Here is a 17,793-nt window from a genome sequence, read left to right as displayed (position 1 = left end):
GAACAGCTGGAAGTTGCCTGGGTCCTCTTTCTCCCACTTTTTGAAGATGGGGACAACATTCGACCACCTCCAGTCCATAGAATTCCCTAAGAATTCTCTTAAGATTATAGACAGAAGCTCTACAATTGCATCTGCAAGTTCCTTTAGTACCCTTGGTTGCAGTTCATCAGGCACTGGATATTTGAACTCATTCAAAGTAGCCAGCTGTTCCTTTACCACCTCTTTTTTTCTGTTTTGGGCTCCCTCTCTGCATCATTTATTTTATTATCACCCGGTTGGGCACTATTTTTTCTTTTGGAAGTAGGCAGAGAGAAAGTAGGTATTGAGTACTTTGACTTGCTTTCCATCACCCAATATTCTCCATCTTCTCTACACAAAGAACACAATATTTTTGTTCTTTCTCTTGCTTCGAACATAGCCAAGAAAAACAAAACATTTTTATTATTATTTTTAACCTCTCTTGTAAGTCTGAGCTCATTCTGAGCTTTAGCCTACCAGACCTTCCCCCTGCAAGTGTCGGCTGCTCATTTATACTCTTCCTTCATGAGATACCTCTTCTTCCATTTCTTATACATGCCCTTCTTAACTCTAAGCTCATCTGTAAGCTCATTGTGCAACCACACCAGTTTCTTTAGATGCATCCCACTTTTCTGTCTTGTTGGAATTGTTTGAGATTGTGCCTTCGGTATCTCACCTTTAAGAAACCCCCATCTGGACTCCCTTCTCTTTGAGTATTTCTGACCATGGAATCTAACCCAGCTTTTTGATGTCCACGTTCTAGAAGTCCAAAGTGGATGTCCGACTACACTTGGCTTTCCTTTTCCTCTGTATAATGAATACCAAAGGGATGTGGTCGCTTCCTCTCAAGGTCCCCACTGCTTCCACCTTATTGACCAGTTCTTCCCTGTTGGTGAGGATCAGGTCCAAGATCATCAATCTCATTGTTGCTTCTTCCACCTTCTGGAAAATGGAACGCAAGTTGAATCTTTTCAAGAGCTTAGTCCTGTGCCCCGAAAATGGATTTTATTTTATTTTATTTACCAACTCAACTTTTAATTCTGCACTTCAACATTTCCTCCATTCCACTTATTGTGTTTAAAAATAAATAAATAAACCTGCCTATTCAAAAGAAATGTTCCTGCTGACCTGGAGAATCTTTTGTTATGTGTTGCTAGCAAAGAACCTGTGTTGAAATGCCTGTTACCCCTACACTTCAATCATAACCTTTCCCCCACCGCCCCCTCCCATTTTTCTTAGCAAGTGGAGTGATAATGCTGTATAGAATTTTGTATCTGATTCTTAAGATTGATTATGTGTGTGCTAATGTATTTTCTGCCCCCTAATGTTTCGGTAATGGCCCTAAAGGGAGCGAACAGCCATTGAAACAAGCAATGAGAATAGAATAAACTGAGTGTAGAAGAATTCTCAGCCTTGGCATTCCAACTGGTTCATTTGTCAGAGGAAGAACAAAGCTGCTTACCGAGAGTAGAACGTGGCAATGGATTAAAATAGCGTTAAAAAAAGAAAAAAACAAGAATTGAACCTTCTTGCCTTTAGAACGGTTCGGCTTGCATCTGCTGCTGATAGCTTTGTTCCAACATAAAATTGTGTCATGGTTGAGAGTTATTTCTGTTACCGTTTTCTGAACATGGACCAAAGGATGGGAAGAGTCCTTGAGGATTAAAAAGCAATTGTTTTAAAATGTCATAATCCAAGGTCTTAATTATTAATTTTTTTAAAGGAAGTTGTGACTCTGGAATTACACTATGTTGTGTGGAGAAGGAAATCAAATGAATTGATGATTACCAGCCATTTTTGATTAGCCATTATTGATGCATCATTATAAAGACATTGAGCTTTATCTAAATGGGGTTTACTCAGAGCAGAGCTACTGAAAGTAATAAACCCAAGTTAATTGATTTCAAGGGTCAACTCGGAGCAGGTCTGACATTGGATACAACACTTCACACAAATAGCAAGCCTAGTTGAACGAATGCCGACAGCAGTGTTAGGGAGCCTGTGATCCTCCAAATGTGTTGGACTCTCCAACTTCCATCAGCCTCAGCCAGGCTGGCTAGTAATCACGGAGGATGGGAATTGTAACTAAGCAACATCTAGAGGGCTACTTGTTACCTAGTCTGGACCTATAGCACTAGAGGCAAAATGCAACTGGTGATGATCATGGCTACTAGCCATGATGGCTACGCTCTGCTTCTATGGTTGGCAACAGTAATGCTTCTGAATGCCATTTGCTGGAAACCACATGGTGCTCTGGCCCTGCTTGAGGGTTTCCCACAGGCCTCTGGGTGGCCGCTGTGAGAACAGGATGCTGGATTAGATGAGCTATTGGCCTGATCCAGCGGCCTCTTCTCATGTTCTCAATTGCCAGGGAACAAACATCAGGAAAGGACTAGTTGCCTTCATATATTGTTTATGGGATCCCATAGACATCCAGTTTGACCACAGTGGAATGATAGACTTGATTCACCTTTGGGCTGATCCAGCAGGGTTCCCCTTAAATGTTTAAATAAATAGAATGATATTAATTATGCTAAGCAATTTGGAATTTGGATTAATTTTCTGTTTTGTTTTTTTAAGGACTGCATTGATGTAGAGGAGGATGAAGATGACGACGACAAGGTAAGATGCAATATAGAGCAGATTGGATAAAAGCAAGTGTCCCATGTGTTCATTGCTGAGTCCATTCAGGGCACTTCCAAGTTGTCATTATTTTCAGTTGAGATTCGTTCACAACATGGCAAAGGAAAGTAGCAGGGAAATGCATGAAAAAGTGTGGGATGATGCTTGATGCAACATCGTTTGATTTCCCCACATGCAAACCACAATGAATGCTCACTAAACAGCCCGTGTTGTCTAATCTCTCCACTGACATAAAACAGGTCATCTGGAAGTGACCTCAGTCCCATTTCTGTAGCCATCAACTTTTTTAAAAAAGCCCAAAATTAATATTATAGGGTTAAAGCCAACTGCATTTTACTTGAAGTAGACTCACCAAAATTATTGAACCTAAGTTAGGCATGTCTGTTAACTTCAGTGGGTGGTATTCAATGCTTGTCCTTCTCAGAGTAGACCCACTGAAGCTAGTAGACAGGACTAACGTTCATTTATTTTCATGGGTCTGTTCTGAGTAGGACTTGAATATTACTTATTGTGTTTCACCCCACAAAATACACACTTTTGTTCACGTTTTATCCTAAAATATACACTTTAGCCTCATAGACTTTTTTTCTGGAGCCAAGAACTATCTCGTAAATTTCAGAGAATTGCGAAACTGCAAGACAATTGTGTTCCATCCAGGAGGCACAAATCAGGTTGTTCCATTTAAAAACGAAGACCAAACTAGGTCTTCAAGCATCTCTAAATGTAACACACATACACAGAGAGGCAGCCATGTTGGTCTATTGGGACAGTGGTGAATCTGTAAAGAGATGGTGAAACAATATTTTGATTCCCGGGCTGGGGAACTGGATCAGACTAGCCAGCCAGATCCCAACATCCCCTAACCTCCACAAACCACCTTGACAGGGGGGCTGGCCCTACCCTATCTTCTTAAAGTAGCATTCACACCTTTGCTACATGTATGAATGGAATCATTTCAGCCCTAGAATCTTTGCTGGCCATTTAGATTTCCAAGGATGGTGCTTTAGAAGAGTACTGGTGAGGTCCAAGCATACTGATTGTTGCACAGAAACATTGGGATAATTATTACATTTTAGTATTGTGTCACCGAAACACACAAAAGTAAACTTTCTAAAATACATCCCACCCCCCAATGAAATGACTCCTAAAACTTGGAAAAGCTGTTGGCTGGGATCTGACACAGAAGGTCATGGTTTCTATCAAACGTGTGTGTGTTTTATCAAAAGTATACAGAGAAAAGAGGGGGAGAAGGAGCTTTCTGGGATTCTGTTGCATGTCAGACATAACAGACCTCGCTTCTGGGAATTGTAACACACCCTCAGAGACTAACTGTTTACGACTTAGAAACACATAGACACTTAGTTCAAAAACAGAAAAGCAGATTAACTCCCTTCCATCTGAATGATCAATCTTTAAAAGTGGAAGGGCTGAGCTTCCAGCTCCCCCTTTTCCAACAGAGGAGACAGCAGCAGAAGATAACAGTGGTTCATTCCCAGGGCACTTTTCCTTTCTCGAATGCTCGCTCCATAGCATTGCCATTTTAAATGTATATTTCAACTTCTTGCGTAAAATTGTAAGAGCTCTGAAACTCTGATTCTACAACAAGGGCTCTGCTTCTACAACAAGGACTGCATACACACAGAGGGTCTTTTTTAAAAAAATAAAAATATTTTTTATATATAACATGGATACTTCTTATGAATCCATACACATTATCCAAATTTCCAGCTGTAATGTCCTAGGGACAGTACAAAAAATGTTTCCTATCTGACAGAGACAGTTGTTGCCAAGGAAGAATGTTGTTCGAGCTGTACTGTTCAGGATAGTAAAGGTAAAGGTAAAGGGGCGCCTGACCATTAGGTCCAGTCGTGGCTGACTCTGGGGTTGCGACGCTCATCTCGCTTTATTGGCCAAAGGAGCCGACGTACAGCTTCTGGGTCATGTGGCCAGCATGACTAAGCCGCTTCTGGCAAACCAGAGCAGTGCACGGAAATGCCATTTACCTTCCTGCCGGAACGGTACCTATTTATCTACTTGCACTTTGACATGCTTTCAAACTGCTAGGTTGGCAGGAGCAGGGACCGAGGAACAGGAGCTCACCCCACTGCAGGGATTCGAACCACCGACCTTCTGATGCAAGTCCTAGGCTCTGTGGTTTAACCCACAGTGTCACCCGCGCATTAAAAACCTGATTGCATTGATCAGTTTTCAACCTGTCATCTAATTCGCTTGAGCTTCATCCAAATTTCCTGGGGATATGGGCAAGGGAACGCCAACCCACAGTCCAGCTCCGCTTACAAAACCAGAATAACTTCTTAGCTTTGACTTCCCAAAAGGGGATAGGACTGCTCCTCAGCTGGAGGACAGTGCTGAGTTTTCGCCCATCCTATATAAAGCAGCAAATTGCATTTTAGTGTCATTTCTCATTTTCCCGATCTTAAATTTGCCTGTCTTCAGGAGACTCGAGCACAAAACCACCTGATGCTGTAAAATCAGCTCCAGAAGCTTTTGGATCTAAATTCAAAAGGCATTGGGTTGTAGACCCACTGGTATTGAAGGACATAACTCACTTAGTCCACTAATTGCATTGGGTCTATTCTGAGTAAAATTTAGCTGGATACAACCTATACTTTTCTTGGTGGGTGTGGCCAACTTAGCCTTGCATTGCTGATGGTTGTCTTGATCTTTCATCTACATCAAGTGGAATCAAGTGGAATTTTCTTTAATTGAGACTTGAGAAACTGTGTTTATGATGTCACCGAGATACACCTTGTATTGAATGATCCCTGGCTGTAGCATAACTTTTTCTTTACCAAAACAACAACTACCAAATATTGAAATCTGTTAAAACTACCATTGTGCCCTACACTCCAACTTGAGTTGTTTGGAAGCTACTCTCAGTATGGCTGTCCAGCCATAGGCCCAATTAACCCTCTCACCAAAGTCTTTGATCCATCCTGTTTTCCTGGTGGAGCCTGTACAGATAACCCCAATTTTCTCTGCTTCCTGTTCTCCAGGGGGCTAGCTCTGCAGAGGCTCATTTTATTTATTAAATATATTTTTAGACAGCTTTGCAGGCAATGTGCATAACCCTGTCTCTAGGGTCAGAGGTGATGAAAGTGGGACACACTGTTGCACAATGTCACAAAACCTTGGCCTCTTGGAGTGAACACCCAGCGTGTTCATTGTAAGCCATTGGGTGATGGGTGCTTGACAAACGTTAGATGTTGAACATTTTGGCCTCCCTTGGGCAAGAGCTACACATCTTATTCATTTTCCAAGTTCAAGCTGAGGTGAATTACTCAGACACAAAAGCCTTTAAATTCCGACTCTGTTCAACTTTCCTCCACCCCTCCCTTAGTTCTTTTTCTCTGACATGCTTAATCTTCACCAAGACCCTCTTTTGTAGTTTTGCTTAAGCAATTAATGGAGAAGCAAGGTCTTTTCTTAGCTCAGAATATGCAGGGAAGATTTTAAGCAACACACTGATCATGTAATTAATTCTCAGTTGTAAATTCGTTTTGATGGTTTTAATGCTTTCCCAGAGGAAGAGGGCTGCTTTTATTCTACACTGAGTAGCACAGCCGGGTGAGAAACAGTTGAAGTAAGAAAGGGGCTGTGAAGAAAAAGGGGTCTCCCTCTGCTTAGTTCAGGATGAGAAGGAAAGGTTGAGAGGACAGATTTGTCATACAGGCAGGGAATTTTCGCCTTAATTTTAAACAAAGGCTTCTGAGCTCAGGGTATCAAGTCACTGATGTCCATCTGTGTGTGTTTCTTCAGTGAGCCAGTTAAAAATTGGCTTAAGAGGACCACGTTGCCAAAGAAGTTGCAATCAAAATAAATAGTATTCACCAAAAGAAGTGGAATGCAGAACAACTGGAGTGAAATGGATTCTTCAATACAATGCAGCCTCGAGACTCTTACCAAAATGCACATTGTGTGAAGCTGCCCTGGTATCTAGCCCAGAAGCTTCAACTATTGCAGAACGCAGTAGACAGACTGCTCAAAGGGGCAGGTTACTGACAATGGGCTACACCACTGTTGACACAGCTGCACTGTTTGCCGATTTGCTATTGGGTCTGGTTCAAGGTTCTTGTGTTCATTCACAAAGCTCTAAACAAGTTGGACCCAAAGTATCTTAAGGAACGTATAATTCCTTATGCTCCACTTCAATCACTGATTTCCTCTGATGAGGCACTTCTTGTGGTTTCCTACACCCCTAAAGTTCAGTCAACCTTGTTAGGAACCAAGTGTGGCCCTGCCCTGTAGAAGTCCCTACCCATAGACACTGGGCAGGATTCATCCATGTCTTCTTTTAGAACTTCTCTGAAAACTATAATTTTGACATGCCTTTGCAATATTCTTTTTCTTTTTAAGAATGGTATATGTTGTATACCGCCTTGTTATACTTGCATGAAAGTGCAAATTATAAATGCTTAGGTAAATAAATAAAATACAGTGTGATTCAAGAAAAGACAAGCAAGTCCATAGGCTTAAACTTTCCCCTGCCTAATCATGTACAAATATGAGGCTTGTGTCCAATTTTAAAAGTGTATGGGGGACAGATCTTCAGTCTTGCAGCTTATTTCTAGCCCATAGACCAGAGCTTTCCAAACTTTTCATGTTGATGACACACTTTTTAGACATATTCTTGACACAATAATTCTGTTTTATTAGCAAACCAGAGGTTAAACTAACCCCTTTCCAGCCCCAGGAGAAGCACGGAGAGCATTCAGGCGACACACCTACACACTGCAGCCGACACACTAATGTGTTGCAACAGACAGTTTGGAAATCTCCGCCCTAGGCCTCTACTAGGAGAGCACAGTGGTCATGTAAGAATACAGTAGTTTCCCATCACTGTGATAAATTATAGTTTAGGCCAGAAGCTAACCCAGATTAACCAGCAGTCCACTCATATGTTCACTGGATTTCTTAGCCCTTGTTATGTTATATACAGATTGATAGAGACAGATGTAGATTCATATGGGTATTAATATAGATACGGACCCCCATATGACTCTTAGGATGTCCTTCAGCATAAAGTGGTGACTTCATTTTAACTTGATCTCTGAGTCGCAGGCAGTCCAGATAGTCTGCAACAAGAAGATTTAATGTTGTGTTTGCTAAAGTGTGTCATCACCACATTTTTGTAGCACAATCTAAGATGTGTAAACAAAGTCAGCAGGATGCATATCCAGCTGCCAGATGATATTCTTCACAGTTCCAGGTTGCAAGAACAGGCTTGCCCTGGAATATCTTGGTATTGTGTGTGTGTGTGTGTGTGTGTGTTTTAAATTCTGTTGCCATGAAGAATTGGCCAGAAGTTAGAGAGAGCCAGGCAAAGCACTGGGTAACCCTACTAGATCTCTAAGCATAGGCCTCACATTTCCTCCTTGGAAGCAGTGTGCTGTGACCTGTGCCAAGACAGGAGAAGGCTACATGGAGCTACATGCTGGCAAACACATGTGCCCAAACCTGTGTGTACAGAGATAACATCTGGGGAGGGAAGCATTTGTAGGGAACAAACAATGATTGGGAGGGTTAAGCATCCCCATCCATCTGCTAGGATGGTCTTATGGGGGAAACACATGGATGAGCAGCCTGTGTTTGCCTTGTAGTGTATAGTTTTGAGGTAGCCAGTGTTGTGTCCTGGGTGTCCTGGGTGACAATTCCCATCGTCCCTGACTAGCTGGAGCTGATGGGAATTGTGGCCTGCCACATGTAGAAGACACCATATTGCCAATCCTTGGTTTATTTCCATCCTCAGTGATATGGCTGTGTGGACTGTTGCTGATGGAAGTTGTAGTTCAAAACATCTAGAGGGGCCCCAGGTTGGGGGAGCCTGTTTCAAAGGATATGAATTTCTGAAAATGTCTCTTTCTGTGCTATATTTTGCCTCTCTTATAAGCAGCTTTGCAGTTCCAAGAACTTTCAAGTGACCTGAAGGAACCTTCCACCAAAGTGCTAAAAACAGAAGAGTAGGTTTCTGTTGTTTTAAGTCTTGAAATAGAATATTCATAATGAATACCATAGGTTTCCAGGTTACCTCTCCAGACGGTTTGAGTGCCTGAATTTCAAACTTTGCTGTGCTGAAAGATATTACCAAACATCTTACAATAATCTTCCTACAACCCACATTGTCTGGGACAATTTTAGGACATGCAAACCTTATGCATTTGTGTTTTTCTTTTCTCCCCCACCCCCTTGCCTTTCTTTTCCTTAATCCTCCCAGGAATCTGATAAAAAAGGCTTGATAGAAAGAATCCACATGGTTCAAGACATTGTTATAACAGTCCAAACACTTTTGGAGGAAATCGCATCTTTTGCAGAGAGGATAAAGAAGTAAGTGCAAGTGTTGCTCCCATGCTCTGAAATGTTTCTGAATGCCATGACTGAAAACAAAAGATTGAACTGGGAAGTGCTGGAAGCAAATATCAAATGGCAGAATGCTCATTTATTACACTGTGTTTTCAGTTCACTGGTGATGACACCCATCGTTGTAACAATTCATTCATTTCTCTTTCGGTCTCTTTCATGCAAATTATGCATGGAAGCTTCTGAAAAAGCATGCTTCGGTTTATCTCTGGACATTGTTTCCAGTCTCTCTGGAAACTGTTTTCAGACCTGTGCTCGTGGATTTTCCAAAACTACCTCTCTCTCCCTTGCCCCCAGCAGAGGAGCACAAAATGATACAGCAGTAAGCTCCAACATTGCCTTCTTTGCCCCATCACTATCAATAGGGGCAGCTGATCTGAGTAAGTATGTTGTGTGTGTTCACTGGCACTACCTTAGCTCTGCCAATCTCATCCATCTCATCCTCTGTAAAAATACCCTGATCCAGAAGCAGCTAAAGGCTTTATTTGGGAAACTAAGATGGGGCAGAGTCCCTTAGACTGATTTCAGGATAGTTCAGATGAACTGAGACCAAATTATTGTCTTGTGCTTCTGAAATGCTATCTCACGCCTGCAAGAAGCCTCCAGGCTTGGTTCCTAACAGTGACATCCCTCTGACCTACCCTTGTGTTTCTGTGTTACTATTAAACTACTGAGCCCTACTGGAAATGGGAAACAGAAGAAGAGTGCTGCTGACTTGAGCCAAACGCCCAGCCTATCAAATCCAGCATTCTGTTTGCATAGTGACAAACCATATGCCTCTGGGAAACCCACAAGCAGGACTTAAGTGCAACAGCATGCTCTCTCCACTTGTGATTTCCATCCAGCAACTTGTAATCAGAGGCATGCTTCCCCCAACAGCAGAGGGGGAAGTAGCTATGCATAGCCTTATCCTTCATGAATTTGTCTTATCTTTTTTTAAAGCCTTCTAAGTTGGTGACCATCAAGTTGGGAGGAAGAGTGAAAGGCAAGCAACCTTGGTTGCCTTTTAGTTACACCTACTAATTTGCTTTAATCCAGGGATGAGGAACCTGGGGTCTTCACATGCTGTTGGACTACAACTCCCATCATCCCTGACCATTGGCATTACTGGATGGGGCTGATGGGAGTTAGACTCCAACCATATTTGGAGGGCTACATGTTGTCCACCCCTGTTTTAATTCTTTACATATGTACCATCCCACATATTTTCCAAGGATCTCAGAACATCTTACGTATGGTTCCCACTCAGGCTCTCATCCTTCCAACTTACAGCTTCCAGTCCTACTTAGCCTCAGTGGCAAAACTGTGTAATATACACTGGGCCACTCTCTGGCATGGCTTATCCCCCAAGAAGCAAAGAGTGATTACATCTTCTCTCTCTCATGCACTGGCACAACTGTGTGACCTTCCTCTTTGAAACACACAAATTGAGGCTTGTCAACAGTTCCGCTCTTTAAAAGAACAGCCGTGTGGGGTCTAAAAATGCAACAGATCCATGTGTGTTGTTATTCTGCAACATCTGTCCCAGCTGTGCGGGAAATGGCCAAGGGATGGCCTTGCCTGTGAACAGAGGGCTGTGTTCTCCTTGCAGCTGGATGGCAGGAAGGCTTGGGACGCCGGGTGACCCATATTCATTTTGATTACAATGATCCCTAAGAACTCACTGGGGCATTAATATGGCTGCCATCTCTAATCCTCCAGGAATCCCATTGTAACTCAATATTGAAGTTGCTAGGGACTGAGAGGGAAGGGGGAGAAGTCCACCAGTGTGGTTTTAGCGAGTGTCATGACGGTTTGGATAAGCGCTTCCATCTGCATAACCCTTCCTATCAAAGGGATCTTTAAATAGCTCTGTTCTGTTGGGGTTGGCAGACTTAAAAATATTTTCCATGTGTTTGTGGGCAAGTACGCTTTACCCCCTGCTTTAATTCAAATTGTAAGGCCTTCATTGAAGCTGAGAGAGGCATTATTTCCTCTCAGGCCCCCACCATACTTCCTTAAACAAAAACAAAAAAAGAGAAATCAATAAAGACAAAGTGTTCTTCATGACTCAATTGGTGCTCCTCCATTTCAGCACATCTGATTGCACCAGCATCAGGTTTTGAAGATGTTTACATTGCATCCCTGTTTGGCTCTTGAGACTCTCCCTAGGAGATTCACCCTCCCCAAGATACACCTCTCTCCAGGCTGTTGCTGAACCATCATCACTGATTGTTGGCCATACTGGCTGGGGCTAAGGGGAGCTAGACCCCCAACTGTATCTGGAGGGCTACTTGGTCAGGCCAATAACCCATATAGTCCATCATCCTGTTCTCACAGTGGCCTACCAGATGCCCCAGTGGGAAGCTCACAAACAGAACCTGAGCACAAGAGCTCCCCTCTTGCAATTCCCAGCCACTGGTATTCAGAGGCAGCCCCGACCCATGACACTAAAGCTAGCATATTCCTATCATGGCTCCATAAATTTATCTGCCCCCCCTTGATTGTGCTTTTACCCCCAGACCAAGTGCCACACAACAAAGCAACTCTCATGGAAACAGGGTCTCCTTCGATTTCCAGCAGGGCTTTTTGACTTAGCTGCTATTGTGGGGTGGAAACAAAGGGTCACTTCCTCTAAGAAAATTCATTGTAAGGGATGGGTTTGCCCTCCTAGCAGCAGTTTTCACTACCGGTAGTAGATTGGTCCCTGCAGAAGCCATTGGAGAAGTCATATCCATCAGAGTTGTGTGAATACAAAAATGCTCATACTTTGATGAGTACACAAATAGACTCCTTGGGGTGGGGGAGAGATAACATTGGAGGTGCACATGAAGATGCCACTTTTCCTAGGAAAGTGAAGGTGTTACTTCATGCTTGTTTACTAGGCCATACCTGGAGATGGCAGGGACTTGCCTTAGCGGCAGCTATAACAACTAGATTTAGCCCAAATGTGTGAACTGGCCTTGTGTTTGAGTCTGCGTGTGGTGCTGTTATCTGTGGTGGCCTGTTCACATCTGCACGTCATTGAGCAAAGCTCTAACATGTGCGATTCAGCTGTATATCTCATTGGTTTCCAAGGAAATGAAATTCAGAACATGTAGCCTTCACTTGTGCATTCCAGTGGCATTCTCTTGTTGAATGGAATACCATTTGAGTCATGGTTGCATTTGCAAAATGTGAAATATCTGTGAACACGAAACAACAAACTTCTCTCTTCTTGATTTTTCCTGTTTTTCCACAGCACATTCAACTGGACAGTTCCTTTCCTCTCTAGCCTGGCCTGTTTAGTCCTTGCAGTAGCCATGATCACCCTGTATTACATACCACTAAGGTACATCGTTTTAATCTGGGGTAAGTTGGTCATCATACATTTAAAGCACTATGGTACGGAAGGAAGTCAAAGCTCATTTTGAGCAAATAATATAAGTTGTGAATATGTGTATTGAACTGAAATGAAATATGGAAAACTCAATAAAAATTATGATAAAATAAATAAATAAATAAATAAATAAATAAAGCACTATGGTACCACTCTGAAGAGTCATTGCCCCCTCTTCAGCTCTGGGAGCTGTAGTTTGTAAGGGCGCTGTGAGTTGGTAGGAGAACCTTATTCCCCTCACAGACCTACTCTTCCCGGAGTTCCATGGAAAGAGGGACTGCTTGTTAAACCACTCTGGAAATTGTAGCTCTGTATGTTGTCACTGAAATATGCAATTTTGTGCAGTTTCCCCTTGTATATATGTGGTTTTGTATACCTTATTTGGGCTAGAAAACCCCATCACAAATTCAGAGATGTGTGAATATTGAAGGATAACTGTATTTCAATTCATATATTGCTTTGGACATTGCAAATTAGGTAGGTCTGCATTAAAAATGTGAATCAAACTGAATTCCTGCCCCCATCCCTAGCCTTGTCAATTACGAATGGCCCATGAATTTAAATTGTCACTCTCCTTAATGAGAATGCACAGAATGGAAGGGGACACTCACAACTTGGTATATTTTGCAATGGGTCATCCCCTCCCCAAGGCCAAAATGTAGCCAGAAACGCCACCCTTAAGTTCTGAGTGATGGCTGTTCTTGCTTCTCTGCCCCCCCCCTTTTTTGAACAATGAGACTTTTCATTGCCGAGACAAGCCGGCTTGCTTTGTAATAAACCTCCCACCACTTCCTTTAAGGAAAGATGCTTGTGAATGATTCCACATGACAGCAACACGTGTCTGGCTTGTCTGTATTTTCGCACTAATTTTTTCTTGTTAAACTCCTCCTCCCTTTCCTGCCTGAGCAAGTAAGGCCTATTCTATAGTGTGATGTGTCTGTTTTATCACTGCCTTTTTTTTAAAAAAAAACAAAACCAAAACCAAACCATGTTTTATGTTGGTGTTTTCATTTGCAGGCATAAATAAATTTACTAAGAAGCTTAGAAACCCTTATGCCATTGACAATAATGAGTTGCTCGACTTCCTCTCCAGGGTGCCATCTGATGTTCAAAGGGTAAGTAATGAATGGCTGCGTCCAACAGAGACACCAGCCCAAAGAGCCACCAGGTGCAGCGCTGGAGGAACACACAGAAGGGGCATTTGGGCTAGAGGAGATAAGGCATCTGAAGAAACCATAAACCAGGGTGGGAAGGGAAAGGAGGAGGCGGACACAGGAAAAGGGAGGGATGAAAACCCGAATGGAAAGGAATTGTATCCCCCAAAGCGCTCTCTTTCTAAAACGGTCACAGACCCACTTCTCCCAGCCACCTTTGCTCTGATTTTAACATTATTTCATTTGGGGTTCCCACGCTCAAAGCGCCTGCCTCACTCTGTGTCATGGGCAGGGCAGCCCTGAACTGGTGTCTGAATGGTACAGCAAGACTTTACAACAGTATTGACCCTTAGACGCTGTTTAAGTTCTGCTTTAAGCAGCAAAACATCTCTGGCTCCCGGTTTGTTTTAAAAGGCATGTGAACTTGACATCCTTTTATGCCATTTGACGAACAGCTCTTGACCAGAAGCATCAAGGTCCAACAGGCTAGTCATTAGAGGAAACCCTCTGGGCAGACAGAATCCCAGTTTATCTTTGTTTGCTTCTGCCCAGTCTACAAAGTCATTAAGCTTAAGTGTATTTTCTGCTCTCGCTGTCTGCACCAATTCTTTCTTGTAGAAGTTGCAGGATTTGTACTGGCGGCATGCATTAATATTTATATACAGAAATAAGTTGCTTTCCTGTTTTTCTGTTTAGGTTGCATTTCAGGTTTTGCATTTATGAATTTTGCTTGAGTGGTTTCTCTTATCCTTGGTGGCCTTTGAGCAGGGGCAGTGAACCTCAGACACGGGGGACAAATGTGGCCCTTCAGGCCCCTTTATCTACCCATTTTCCCCAAAGCTTGGACTTCTTGCAATTAGGATGGGGAAATTCACTGGCAAGTGTGTGATAACTTTTGCCCTGATGCAGCAACATCTAAACTCCCTACCAACAAATCAAAATGAATATTCAATAAATATGAATATTCAATATTCAATAAACAGGTCATCTGGAAGCACCCTAACAGAGGCAAACAGTTTACCATTGCCTACCTTTAGGAAGACATCTGAAGGCAGCCCTGTTTAGGGAAGTTTTTAATGTTTGATGCTTAATTGTGTTTTTAATACTCTGTTGGGAGCCACCCAAAGTGGCTGGAGAAACCCAGCCAGATGGGCGACATGTTGTTGTTGTTGTTGTTGTTGTTGTTGTTGTTGTTGTTGTTACCTAGAATTGTTGCATACATTTTCTAATCCTTCCACAAACACAACATTCGGTGGTGGTTCTGTTTTCAATTTGTGTTTTTTTAAAGTGTGGAGCTGGAGAGAGGAAGATGTCATTATTGTGTTTTGACCTGGATAAATTCTAGATGAGTAGCTGTGTAAGTCTGTCGCTGAAGCATAAGACAGAGAGTCTCACGACACTTTAATTTAAATGCCAATAGGCTTATTTTTGGAGGAGGTTTTGTACACAGAGGACCGCTTCATGAAATTCATGAAGCTAAATATGCATAGACTCAGGTCCAACTAGGTTTGGGAACAACCGTTTTGCAAGGTGAGACCTCCAGGTATAGGGCGGTATATTAATTAATTTGCTTAATTAAATGCAAAATTTAAAGAGAGTGGTTGTATGCTTTGAAAGAGAAATTCTGTACACAAGTCAATCTGTCAGAGTGAAGCAGGTCCAGTCACAAAGGGTCAACTGGACCGGGAACATCCAAGTTTAGATAAAGTTTGGCTTTACTGTGTCAAACCAAAACTAACTTGTATTAGTGACCTTGTGGCTTGCATTTCATGAAATAAGGTTTTGTTCAGACATCTCGCTTTGGGTTTCCTTTATCGTTATTGTTGAGTATGTTATTGTTGAATATGCCTGAGAGTGATATTCAACCAAATAATTGTGCGGGTGCAAAGATTATCACTAGCACTAATGTATCCCACTTTGCACCCCCATGTGTGTGCCCTGCACCATCCCCAAATCTGCTCTGGGGTTGCGGGAACCCCAGAACAGATTTAGGGGGCATACAGGGGAAGGAGAAGGGAAGAAAGTTCCATTGCACAGCAATAATTCCTTGTGCTGATGGAACACTTCCCTTAGCACTGCTTTGAATACAGCTGTAATGGATGGAAGCAAATAAGAAATGATAATTGTAGACACTACGTTGAGTATTGTAAACAAATGTAGACACTATGTTCTCCAAATTCTGAAAGAACTACACACTTACCACATGACATGGTGGGAGGGGGGGTCCCATTCCTTTATCAAACTCCATGAAAGAGAACTAAAAATAAAATGGAATGAGGCCTTTTCTGCCAAATGCCAAAGTCAGGTGGAAGACCCTTCTCCCCACCTCCCGCTCAGTTGCATCTCATTAGGAAAAAAAAATCTGGTTTTAATATTTTGGTTTTCAAGAAATGATGCATGACTTCTCAAATCCTTCCTGCAATTAATCCCCCATGTTACTGTGTTTAGAAAATGATTCATTACTTTTGAACCTTCCTTAGTTTTTCCCTCGGCTTTTCCTTGGGGAGCCATTAATGCACAGCGTAGTGAGCTTGGGTTACCTTGTTGCAAACGTGACGTCTGTTTGTTTTTACAGGTGCAACGTGCTGAATTGAAACCATACAGTGGCTCTAGTCCCATTAGGAAGAAACGGAGCGCTCTGTAGGATATGAAGCTTGGAATGCGTCATGCACACGCGCACACACATAGACAGACACACTCCGTTGCAAATGTACACGCAGGATCTCCCCTGCCTTCTCCTGATCAGTCCAGTGCTGTGGTCCCTGCCTTGTATCCAAGATGTTTCATCTGCAAGACATGCATCAACCTCTATAGATATATCCCGTGTATCTGACTCTTTTCCCAAGCACATTGATATGCCCCTGTAAGAACCAAATGAGAACTGGAGAAGCTGGAAGGGCTTTCAGTGTGGATTTTGGAGTCGAAACCATACAAGGGACTTCCTCTGATTTTTGTATCATAGAAAAACAATCTCTCTCTTTTTGCTTCACACAGCAGATCAACAAAGCTGATATGAAATGTTCTGGGTTACTTTACTTTTTAAAACATATCCAGCAGATTGGCATCGAGACAGAAGAAAAGAGTCATTGTTAGGCCAAATGACAGTGTGTAGATGGTATTCAACTCTCAATTAGTGAGTCTTTGATGCCCAACTTCGGCTATAAGCAATGTACAGTTTGAAAAATTGTTCTATCATAATTACGAGAAATTGCTTAGTGCTGTAGCAGTCTCGATTTTTTCTCACCCAGCAGTTGCTGCTGATGTTTATTCATTATGAACTGTTTGTACCTGCTGCTGTTCTTGGGAGGAGTCTTTTGCTGGCAACAGACTTCCTTCAATCAGCCACTCAACAGGAATACCAGAACCAAATCTTCTCTGGACCCTATGGATTTCCGATTTTACCTTCTAAAATTCCATCTTATCAAACTCTTTGTCCCTTCCCTCCACACCTTCATCTAAAGACTTGCCAACACTACATATGCAAAGTATTTTTTATAACCTTATATGCATTGATTTGCATCACGCCAAAGGAAATGCTATAACAAAAATGCCTATGATTTTTTTTTTTTTTAAAATGAGCTATTTTAAAAATGTGCAATCTGGATGGTGGTTGTGTTACATTATACATTGCTAGTTGCATTTAGAGGACTGAAGTGACTTTTGAGTTCTAGTCTGTCTTGCAAACAGGGGAAATTATGCCAGAAAAGCAGAAGAGAAGAGAACATGGTTGTGGAATCCAGAGTTGTGTGTGTTCATCAAATCCCCTGAATGTATTTTAGTTATTCCTTTGATGCCACGCATTGGTCAAGAGTGGAGACGGTGATACTTTTCCAGCTAGTGGGCTGAATTCTCAGGTCACTCGACACCCACAGATCATTTTGACAGGTGGGCATGGCTGCAGAACCTGCCAATCACCATGATGTTGGGTGAAGTGCTTCCATTGTCAAGCTGCATGGGCAAAGGCACTGATGACCAGCTGATTGGCAGAGCTCTGTAAGGACCACTGATTAGACTGCAAACCCTACTTCCTTAGCCCATGCAGTTTGTCTTTAAATCACGTGGGTAAAGGCACAGGGCTTTGCAACCACTGGCAGTCAGTGGATCAGTAGTGCTTCCAAGCCCTGTTTTTGGTAGAGAGCAAAATCTTTACCTGACCGAAACCTGATCATAAGACATTAGGTGTAAGAGAGGTGACCATGGTTGGAGAAAAAAAGCATTGTGGGTGAATTAGGACCCCCTGCT

At 42.4% G+C, this 17,793-nt stretch overlaps 1 protein-coding gene across 5 annotated transcripts in view; it reads left to right on the top strand.

The window, feature by feature from the left end:
* Window positions 1-17,286, top strand: part of MCTP2 (multiple C2 and transmembrane domain containing 2) — a 109,997-nt gene extending 92,711 nt beyond the window's left edge. For all 5 annotated transcript variants that reach the window (XM_083586406.1, XM_083586407.1, XM_083586409.1 and 2 more), the window contains 5 exons: window positions 2,599-2,640; window positions 8,897-9,006; window positions 12,260-12,369; window positions 13,415-13,512; window positions 16,127-17,286. In XM_083586406.1, the coding sequence (XP_083442532.1) occupies window positions 2,599-2,640; window positions 8,897-9,006; window positions 12,260-12,369; window positions 13,415-13,512; window positions 16,127-16,195 (429 nt within the window). In that variant the 3' untranslated portion in view covers window positions 16,196-17,286. The remainder of the gene's footprint in view (window positions 1-2,598; window positions 2,641-8,896; window positions 9,007-12,259; window positions 12,370-13,414; window positions 13,513-16,126) is intronic.
* The last annotated feature ends 507 nt before the right edge of the window (window positions 17,287-17,793 follow it).

The sequence above is a fragment of the Podarcis filfolensis genome, assembly GCF_964270895.1.
Source record: "Podarcis filfolensis genome assembly, chromosome: 14".
NCBI lineage: Eukaryota > Metazoa > Chordata > Lepidosauria > Squamata > Lacertidae > Podarcis > Podarcis filfolensis.
This window is presented reverse-complemented; position numbering and strand designations above follow the sequence as displayed.